Source organism: Knufia obscura, assembly GCF_036327395.1.
Source record: "Knufia obscura strain CCFEE 5817 isolate CBS 148926 chromosome Unknown scaffold_38, whole genome shotgun sequence".
NCBI lineage: Eukaryota > Fungi > Ascomycota > Eurotiomycetes > Chaetothyriales > Trichomeriaceae > Knufia > Knufia obscura.
The window spans coordinates 2,155-13,144 of record NW_027042724.1 but is presented as its reverse complement, the minus strand read 5'-3'; the positions used below and the strand labels follow the sequence as shown (position 1 = coordinate 13,144).

The 10,990-nt window shown below is 44.3% G+C and overlaps 3 protein-coding genes across 3 annotated transcripts; 1 reads left to right on the top strand and 2 right to left on the bottom strand.

Moving 5' to 3' along the window:
- Positions 1 to 1,136: 1,136 nt before the first annotated feature.
- Positions 1,137 to 1,852, bottom strand: PMZ80_011276 (uncharacterized protein; the record flags this gene model as incomplete). Its single annotated transcript, XM_064879655.1, has 2 exons — positions 1,137 to 1,796; positions 1,847 to 1,852. The coding sequence occupies 2 exons, from the start codon at positions 1,850 to 1,852 to the stop codon at positions 1,137 to 1,139; spliced, it is 666 nt and encodes a 221-aa protein (XP_064724578.1).
- A 556-nt stretch (positions 1,853 to 2,408) lies between these two features.
- Positions 2,409 to 2,963, bottom strand: PMZ80_011275 (uncharacterized protein; the record flags this gene model as incomplete). Its single annotated transcript, XM_064879654.1, has 1 exon — positions 2,409 to 2,963. One exon carries the CDS (start codon positions 2,961 to 2,963, stop codon positions 2,409 to 2,411), a length of 555 nt encoding a protein of 184 aa, XP_064724577.1.
- Positions 2,964 to 5,006: 2,043 nt separating this feature from the next.
- PMZ80_011274 (uncharacterized protein) lies at positions 5,007 to 6,194 on the top strand (the record flags this gene model as incomplete). Its single annotated transcript, XM_064879653.1, has 3 exons — positions 5,007 to 5,469; positions 5,518 to 5,871; positions 5,971 to 6,194. The coding sequence occupies 3 exons, from the start codon at positions 5,007 to 5,009 to the stop codon at positions 6,192 to 6,194; spliced, it is 1,041 nt and encodes a 346-aa protein (XP_064724576.1).
- Positions 6,195 to 10,990: the final 4,796 nt, after the last annotated feature.

Below are 10,990 nucleotides of genomic sequence, written 5' to 3'. Positions count from 1 at the left end.
GCCCTTAGGAGGTAGCCACTAGGTTTAGTAGTTGTCTATCCGTTGCCTTTTAAGGACAACGCCATAACTTGAGGGTAGCATTAAGGCGATATATGGTTCGCGCTTATGCTACTACTGTCCTACTCTTCTACGCACTATAGCACTTATTTCTGCCTCGCTCCTCCTCTTAACCCTCTACTGTATATCTTATCTCGCTATGAGCCAGAATAGGTTCTTTCGATAGATGGGAGCGGTGTGCTTCCTCGTGAACGGAGCGACACTGACCATTCTTTATATAGTTTAGCAGGTCGAAGGGATCGTGTTGACTAGACACGTACACATCCTCGCCTACGTAGTGGCGGCAACCTCACTGTGCCTGCTGCGCTTCTGGGTCAGCTGCGTTCACGATGCGCGTTCGATCTCGACTGGGGGATGGTATCTAGAGGCACTGTGCAGCGCGGTTGAGGTGGCTACGCTCTCTATCCTGATGGCATTGCTGTACATCCCACCAGCAGCGAAAGCGTGTCTGACTGGTGAAGGTGCAGTTGACTTCTGCCGCTTGATAGTACGTAGACGCTGGCGCTCCTTCACGGCGAGTGTGGTTGACTAATAACGAAGCAGATCATCATCACCGTCACTACAGGGTTAGCACTGTTGTTGACGACCTGCCGAGGGATCGTGGCGTGCTGTATGCAGAGCGGGACTTGCAGACGCGGTCACCATGTTGAGCAAGTCTTCATGTGGAGCGGACAGGTGGAAGAGAGAGAGGATAGCGTTTGACCAAAGTTAGTGGTGCAATTAGCGCCCGTACTTGGCGTGTGGCGCCTATTGCTGCAGGCACAGCCACTTGTTCATAGATTCGTCCGTAGCACTACAATACCATCTCTATCTCGTTTTCCCATGTTCTATCACCGTCAACGACTTCATCTCAGCAGCGAAACGTGGACAGCATCATGTTTGGCGCCCAGTCCTCTTGTGTTGCTTGTCTCCCTAGCCGTTGCGCATCCTCTTCACCCATTCTTGATGAGGGGTAATGATGATGCAGAACGACGATGTAAAGAAGACGACGATGGAAGAACAACGACATCAAGATAAACTCTGAATCAACTTGTTATGCCTGACATTCAATCAGGCAACTCGTCCCATGCAGACTCTGTTCACAACTTCTCCAGCACAACCATCCGAGCGCCAGCACTAGACGTAACTCGGTACCCGAACCACTCAGTGCCAAGCACTTTGACCTTTCCCGACTCTTCGAGTCGCTTCAAACCCTCACTTACCCAGATACTATCCAAGACCGTCGCGACAACAATACCTCCTTTCTTGACCACTCTAATCAGTTCATTCAACGCAGTAGGTGACACGTGACTCTTGGTGAAAGTTCCTACACAAGTAACCACATCATAGAAGTCATCGTCCTTACCGATAGGCTTCGTAAGATCAGCCTCAGCCAATCCATCATACACACCCTTCTTGCGAGCGACACCGAGCATGCCAGGGCTCAAGTCCAGCCCATCAATCTTCTTCACACCAAGCGAAGCAAGTTCAGCACCCACGAGACCTGTACCACACCCCGCGTCCAAGATCTTCAACTCACCAATCGGGTTCCCGGAGCTCTTCGTCTCCGTGACAGTAGAGACCACCGTCTCCGCAGCGAGCTTGGGGGCGGTGTATTCCTCGGAAACCAACACGTCGTTGTCGTATTGGGCGGCCCATTCGTCGTAGAGGTTGCGCATGGCGGTCCAGTCGCTGACGGCATAGGAGCGGATGATGAATGGGTTATTGCCGGCGGGGTTGGAGCCCACGTAGTTGATTTCCTGTTGGCGTGCTCATAAGTACACACAAGACTGCAGTATATGCAAGAAACGGCCATTGAGTTAGCGGAATCAGCCGCTATCCCCATCGTAAACAAGCTCCCATCACGCAAGGAGCCTCCTCGCTCAATGAGAACTCCGCAACTGTGCTAATCCAACACCTTCTGTGCCTCGTCATAAGCTGAATCAGTCTCTTCGGCCTGTGCCACCACTTCTGCTGATGCCTCTTCAGCCTACTCTGACTAATGTGAATATTGGTGGAAACAAGTACCTGCACCAAGCGTCGATATCATCTACGAAAGATGTCTTGACGGGAAGATTTCGCAAGGTGTAAGAAAGAAGTAGTTGCAATGGCCAGGAGCGCAGCACAAAGCTGAGTGCATTTTAGACAACTCCCTTGCATGCATGTTCTGTGGACTTTTGATGCGAGTTAATGATTGAGCGATGAGAATATTCACGGTAAACATCGAAGCACTTTCCACAATCCCAGTATCTAGCACAGTCCGGGTGGGTAATGAGGTAACTCGACCGTGCTTGTATCTCCCCGTTGGTTCTTCATTAACACCGAGGCCTATGCTGTACATCGCCAAAACATTTTGTTACCTTGACCACCAATCACTCGATTTCTGAGGTTTGAGCACTCTTCAACTTCACGATGTGTTCGTTAACAAACCATTTTCTCAACTTCTGCGCCTCAATATCAACAGCTCCGGTCACTGTGCCCAAACAGCCGCTGCCAGCATCACACAGGCACACAAAAGGTTTGTCCATCTGCCACTCTGTGCTAGGATAGAAAAACGTCAGCTCGTCACCAATTTGCAGATCCCTGTCTTTCGCAACCCTCACTTCCATCAGATCCATGTCAATCTCGAGCGAAGGCCTGCACGAGTGATTCATGTACACCAGGGCAGAGTTGAGCTCCACATGTTTGTCCTGGGAGATTTGTACCGTAGACCACTTCTTCTGGCGCACCTCGGTCGCTGTTGTGATGGGAGTAAATAGTGAGCCCGCTGGAAGAGACGCTTGGCTGACGAGCGAGTCTGGCTGCGTTGCGTTTGGGCTGTATGCCACGATATCAGCGAGGTTCTCGATGCTCAACGAGTAGGTTGCTTTGGGTTCCGAGACAAATTTGCCTGTTGTGACGTTTGTGGTTGCGGGAATTGTAGCCATGTCGCAAAGAATAATTCGTTTGCTTGAAGCCTTAATGAGATACAGCTTGCCGCCTCAGGCTACATGCAATGCTATGGTGCTTAATGATTAGTCTCCATTCCACGAGGTCTGTACATTGAGATGCTGATTCGTGCGAATAGCAGGTTTGAGTCCCTTTTATATCTTGATCTGTGAGCAATCTTGCCTATGCACATGCGCATCCCGAAAGTAAGATCTTTGAACGGTGGTCCTGCCGGATCATACTGGTAAGCGAGAGAGCCCTTCGACTGGTTTGAGAATACGCCCACCAATAGCATGAGTTGCTATCTACTGTTCGACCGAAAAGAACGTGTTCGAGTTTGGGACAGCCCCGCGATGATCAGTGAATTGCATTTCGGCACTTGCTTGGATACACATGATTGCAGTACCTGTCGGCTGTTCTGTTCCATTGTACCGTGAGAACAGAGCTGCATGATTGCGCAATTTGGAGAAAGTGGACCCTCTGCAACAGCACAGCACGACCAAGCTGAAGGAAGTCAAGACGCATCTCAGCTTGGCTGGACTCGGCAACCTTTTGACCGTCTAGGCAGCTGCATAAAAGTTGGTGGCTGTGTTGACAGGTTCATCAACCTGACATACGACCGTTATCACACTGCGCAAGATGTACCAATCTTGCGAAGCTACCTACGGCTTCTGGTTGCATGCAGCGGACAGCTGGAACTCAGTGAGATAGACATCCTGGCGGCAGTTTCGGAGAGGAGTCCCATACCGAGGTCGACTACAATGGACAATTATGGTGCTGTGAAGGGCAGTGTACGAAGAATCTCCATATGATGTAGAATGGCCATATATCAATCCGTTAGTGAGGCTGAAACAATCTGTCGTGGGTGAACATCGATGAGAAATAGCTTTTGTGGCTGAGGCATCATCTTCACGTGTTGTAAGCATTCATGAGTACGTTCACATTCTTCCAACCATGCTCGAAGAAGCGCAGAGTTTAGTGCTTGTCCGTCAGCCTCATCAATATCCATCGGTCGAAGACCAAAGGGATTCGTCGTATCAGAGTCTACCCAAAACACCCAGTGCTGCAAGGTTGCGTTCGCTGCTTTTGCTACTTCCGTGGTATCGCCATCCGTAATCAGCTGCAATCGTGGAACCCACGCATGACCTGAATCATCAATCTGGTTGGACCCTATGGCGCATAGGTGCTGTATAGCGGCTGGTTCCCAGTCGAAGCAAAGATGCAGACCATCTGCAGCATTGTGCTGAACGTCGTCTAAGCTCAAAGTGCTTCGCAAAACTTTATAGACAAGACTGCAGATCTCGCAGGCTTCGATGCGTTCCACAATAGACGCTATAGGAAGACGGCCTTGGGACTTGGTCAGCGAACTTTTTGGCACTGTGTCAGGAGTTTTCGCACGGCATCCGAAAGAAAGCCAGGCCGCCAAGTCGCAGGAGTGGCTTTTAGACGATTTCACGCTGTCCGACATGTGTGTAAGTGAACCACAAAACGTCCACACAGGAGAGTCAGTGCGAGATTGATAACAAGTAGGTAGTCCTGCTGTATACCAGAGATGTAAACCATTAAGTAGAGATTGACTGGGAATGTGACAACGATACTTCCAGCTCTAAAACATCCTTTTGCTTGAGATGTTCATATTGATTGGCGTAGGAATGCATGGCTCATTTGCTCTGGCTAAAACGTGCCCTGATTGGTAAAACCCTAGCAGGCAGCAGTCTCGGCAGTGGCGCGCAAGGCTGCGAGTCCGATCATGCAACCATGGTATCTCCTTCTACAGACACTGCAGGAGGATGTAAACATGGTCATGGAGAATTTGGAGTGTGTCAAAGCCCCATATCGAGGGGAAAACGATGGTGTTTTCAGAGTTCCAGAAACAGTAACGCGTAGAATATGTGAAGCGGCTAAATATGTATATCGTGATGTGCAAAACTCGTGATATTCTTGGCGTTCGTCATAAGTTGTTCGCTCGCAGCCTGATATAGAACGATAGATGGTAATTCTTGCTGTAACAATTCAATACGCATACCTTTGACCCTCTCGCGATGCCTATGAACACGAGACGCAACCGAACGAAAAAGGTGCGCTGGGAGGACGCCCCCGAGCAGCAACCCACGCCGTCGAGGGCCCGGCGCAATCGCAAGGCGACCACTCCCCGTAGACGCAAAGAATTAACACCCCCGGTTGATGAAGACCCGCCTGAAGATGTACACCATAACGAGGATGACGAATCGAGCTCGTCTGAAGAGGAGGCTGCTGCACCAATTCACACAAGACTGGAGATCAAGCGTGTCTTCGACAATGTCAAACACCCCGCCAATGGTGCTATACAGTCAATGACTGCCTGGTCGCAACCCGGTAATAACATCGATGATGATAAGTTGTCTGAAGAGTTGGATAGCATTGAGGTTGCTAATGAATCGTGGGCGTTGCGCTGGCTAGAGCAGAATAGGGATAAATATTCTGCTTATACCATACAAGACCCTCGAGCAGAGGTAATTGGCCGTAGTACCAGAGATCCTTTCCAGTTCGAGCTTCAGTAAGCTGAGCGACTAGATGGTGACTTCACCACTGATCTTCATGAAGAATGGACTTGCCACGATAAGCATTGTACCAATTGGGGCAAGTGTTGTTGGAAGACTGAGGAAGGTGACCACATAAGACTCGTTGCTGATGACCTTGCTCGTTGGAGTGAACAAGTCAGTGCTGGTAAGACAACTTTGCAGGAGATCCCGGAAGGTCTGCTTCATACGTTGTTGTACAGAAGACTGAAGCAAGTAACCGAAGCTGCTGAGAGGAAGAAGAAGAAGAAGGTCGCAGATACTAGCACTTCGACTAGTCTACCTATTCATATTAACCTCAACGGTATTGGTGGTGTTAGAAATAGCATTCCACTTGCCGATCCTCCTCGTTCGAGTCCACCTGTTCAAGCTGGCCATGACTTGAACGACCTGGAAGCGTATCTTGCGTGACTGGTATCTGAAGGGAAGGTTTCTTAGGCTAACGCAGATAATGCTGCAGTTGGTTTGAACGAGGCTGGATCCACGTTCAATATCTTGAGGAAGGTCTCTGCAGCCGACTGGAATGAGATGGGTGTTAAGAAGGGTGTACAGATTCAACTGCTCGATAACCAGAAGGTATGGCAAGCTGATTTGATGCAGAAAGAGTTGTTGAAGCATAGACAACAGCGTGCGCAGACAGTGTCGTCTGATGAGGTTGAAGAAGGTGTATGAATTCGTCAAGTGTTACCGTGCACGGACTAGCGCCCGTTACGAAATCCCGGGTATCCAAGCTTAGTTTCGGATCATCAAATCCGACGAAGCCACCTTGGACCAGCATGAGCAATTTGGGTCATTTTTGCGGGGAAATCAAGCGATCTTGCTCTTAGAATCCAAGAATTAGCGATAACGATCCTGTCCGATTTTGAGGTACCCAGAATTCATGATGCTAGCGCGTACTAGCGCCTTCTGCTAAGGTCCTTTTGCGGCACGTGATCAGCCCTATCCGCCTAGACCTTCTATATACGGCCAACATCAGATTTCTCACAAGTCTTCTTCAACCTCATACACCTTGTCGAGCGTACTATATTCAACATCTATATCGTCGTCGCGTACTTTGTACCCACAATGCTTGAACAGATCTCTCGCCTTGACTTTTAGATCAGCCTCTACTACAGCAATATGCAAGAACAAGCCAAATAACTCATCCCCGAAACCTAACGCGAATTTGCGGTATTTGCGAATCCATGCCTTCAAAATAGAGAAAGATTCTTCGATAGGACTGAGGTCTGGTGAATACGGTGGCAAGTACTCAAGCACGATACCTGCGTCCTCACACATCTCTCGCAAGCCGTCGACGTGGTGGGTGCGAGCATTGTCCATAATAAGCACAGATCTCGGAGCTGGAAACGGATTCATCTTCTTTAACAACTTGGCGACAAATAGCACGAATCTGTCACCGTTGAACGAGCCTTGGAAGATATCGACATCCAGGTAACCGTTGATACCAATAGCAGGTAAGATTGACCAACACTTCGACCGTCTAGCCGTAGAACTAACCATTCGATAGGCAGTACCTCGTGGTGACCAGCCCCAACGCGTGTCGAGGTCCTTTTCATTAGTGGCCGATTCATCAACAACCACTAGCTGGTTCGCTCTGTACCTTCGCTGAATCTTCGTGATGTATTCAGCGCGCAAACGGTCATCTCTATTTGGATGATACCTCGATCGTCGCTTCCGAGTTACCTTCATACGCCGTAGGCAACGAGACACCGTGGTTCTGTCTACCTCAATATCAAATTCTTCCGCAAGAAAGGTCACAAGTTCATCTTGTGAAGGTGATTGATCCTCCGATCCAATATACTCGAGCATAGCTTCCTCCGCTGCCTTGTGGATCTTGCGCGGGCGCCCTTCACTCGAAGGTACTAGCTGGGGCGGGTGTACGGTACCAAAGCGACGAAGGTGCTTTCTATATCGAGCGACCGTAGATTTACTGATGCGCAGTCTTTTAGCAATAGCTTGGTTGCTTGCTGTACACTGGCATAACACTCCAATACGGTCAACGAAGGTGTCATCGTACTCTGTGCGCGGATAAGTCGACATTACAACTCAACACCAAGAATCGTGACAAACAGTGCTATATCAAGCTTTAATTATCACAAGAAACAAGTGACATCAGGCAATGGCATGGATTTGACGATATGGCGGTGAGTTTCGGCGGTAGAAAAAAAATGACACCAGCTAAGGATGTCACGAGTTTTGCACATCACGATAATTAGCCGTCAATGTCATGTGCTTTACTTCAAATGACACCGACTATTGGCAGGCCAACTCCTTCAAACAGATCTTCCAGAACGCAACGACCTCCTTCCAGCTTGGTGGCGAAGATGTTAATGTCTACGGAGGCGGTACGGTCGATAGCAACGGCCAAGTCTAGTATGATCTTTACGCTAAAGAGATCTACGTCCTTTGACCCATTCTATTCGGTATTATCGGCCTATACAGTAGCAGCATCTCTAACCTTAACTTAAGATACTCCCCTTAATAGTATAACTTCGTAGTAAACTCTAGTAATATTATCTTTAGCGATATTAGTATCTCTAGCTATAGCCGAAGTAATAATACGGCTAAGAATATAGACGGCTAAGAGATATATCGATCCGACTTAATTATAATTTAGAACTCCGTAGTAAATAACGGTAATAGTAAGTAATATTTCCCTTTACTAAATATTTACTAATAGCTATAGACTATGTCTCGTTTAAACTAAACTCTATTAATATTCTTATTTAGAATATATACTATAATAGTAGTTACGGTATCTCTATAGGCTTACTTAAGTAATATACTAACGAGATTAATATTATCTCGAATATCTTCGTAACTAATATTAGTATATCTAACGCTATAGATAGAGTACGTATTAAGTGTTACGGACCATAGCCACAGGACGGCTACGGGCAGGATATAGGCAAGTCTCCCGAGGAAGCCTAGCACGTACAGAACACCAGGGGTGTTACGTAACTTCTAGGAAAGGGAATTCCTAGTATATTAGTTTTATAGTATATTAGTATACTCGCTATACTAATATACCGATATACTAGCATACTAAGCTAAGACTTTCTATTCGGGACTATAGGAATAAGTATATAGATTACGGCTCTCCTCTAGTATAGTTTATAGTTTTATAGTTAACCTAAGTTATACTAGAACCCTACCTATATATAACTTAACCTTATATTAAATACTTACTAGCCTAATATTCTACTTAGCTTACTTAAGTAGAACTACTAAGGTTTTACTTATACTATTACTAGTTACGTAGAGATATCGGCTTTATAATATTTTAACTACTATACTTACTAAGTACGATAGCTTATAAGTATAGGTAGCCCTATTAAGTTTACTTAAAGAGAGCCTAGTAGTAGACTATAATCACTAATAAGAATAACGAATAGCTTTTAATTATTAAACGTATTATTACTAAGAATATCTTTAATAGGATTAAATAATAGGTCTAACGCCTCCGTTACTAACCTTGCGTTATTAGGAACTAAGAATAGTGAATTAAAGATTAAGGAACCTAAACCCTTTAATAGGGATCCTATAAGCTTTAAAGGCTTTAAACAGCAGGTTAGAGTATACCTTCGATTTTTAACTCTTTAGAAGTAGGAGGATAAGGTTCTTTAGATCGTAAATTACCTACGAGATAAAGCCCGGAAGTGGCTTAAACTATATCTAAACGACTTCTTAGATCACCTAAATAAGAACGACCGAAAGCTACGAACTAACGAGCTCTTTAGGAACGTTAGAATACTCCTTAAGAATATAGAAAAGTTATATAATAGCGTTAACGAGCTTAAGAAAGCCGAACGATAAATATATAGCCTTAGATAGACTAGAGCTATCGCTATCTATACTACTAAGTTTTAGTAGATTACTAGACGACTAAAATAGGACGAATCCGCACTAGTAGCTAAGTACTACTTCGGACTTAAGGACTTTATTAAAGATAAGATTTTAGAGCGTAAGGATAAACCTAACGGGCTTAACGGACTTATCGAGGTCGCTATAAAGATCGACTCCTGCGCTTAGAAAAGAAAGATAGAGAAGTCGCGAAATACAGGATACTCTAGAAAAAGGTTCGTAAGTAAAGGGGGTAATAAGTAATCCTATTAACGGGACCCCGATACTATAGATTAGTAAGCTAATTAGGCAATTAAGTTTAATAAATAACTAGGAAAGAAGAGAATATTTATACCGTAATAAAAGAAGTTTATACTAAAGAAAAAAACTATAACGGATACATAATAAAAGCGATACCGTAATAGCGAATACCTTTAGTATAAAAAGAAAGAACACTATATACGAGAGTATCGAAATTTAAGGAAATAAGTTAATATAACCGAGAAATAACCTATATAAGAGAAGACCTCCGAAAGGGATAGGGATACCTCACTTAACGAGTAAAACAAGGAACTCGATATAAGCGATACCCGATATTTAAAGCACAGCTATATATCGTAGACTACCTACTATAAGAATAACTATTATATCTATAAGAGCGATAAAGATAGCTCTAAATAGTATCCAAAGAAACTATATAAGGTAAAGAAGCCTATACGATAAGCTAACGTACACGAAGTAGTAATCCCTATAAAAAAAGATCCCCGGGTAATTAGCTATAATAAAGAAGAAACTATTTACGAGATATAGTATTAGGGATAAAAGTAGATAACGAGAGAAAAGACCGCTTACGGTACGGCGCTTACTAACGTAATCCATAATTCAAATAAACTACGATAGACTACGTTTATACTTATATTCCTTAGACACGATACTTCGTAAGCTATAAGAAAGAAATTACTTATACGATAAACTAATATATATAAGAGGGTAAATAACGACGTATAAGACCCTAGCGTTATACGATATAACGAAGGGGATAACTACCTAATTTTAGAAACACGATACTAGAAATAAGTTAAGAGTAAATATAAAGCCGAATAAAACGATACCGAGATCAATTAGCTTATTCACGATCTTATAGGGCTACGAAGATATAAGGTAATATAAATAGTCCTAGATATAGATATAAAGACCCTAAAGAAATATAAGGAACTACTTAAACGTAAATACGGACCTAGTATTAAGTACGAAATCCAAAAACGCTAAGAAAAGCTTAAATTAGAAGATTACTCATCTAGTAAAGACGAGGTTAGCAAAATAATTAATAAATATACGGAGTATATAGAGAAATTAGCTAAAGAAGTTAAATAATAAGCTAATTAATTAAGAAAACGAGACCCTTTATAAATATTTATAATTCTATAGAACGATAACTAAATTATTATTTAAACTAACTAATAGGTATATATAAATTATATAACGTTTAAGAAAAGGATACTAGGAGTATACCGTTATAAGAAACTATAGACGAAGGTCTATATATTAATAATACCTTACGGGTAAACCTATAACTGTATTAAGCTAGATATTCGTAAAGAAGCCGTAGTATAGTAAGGACTCGA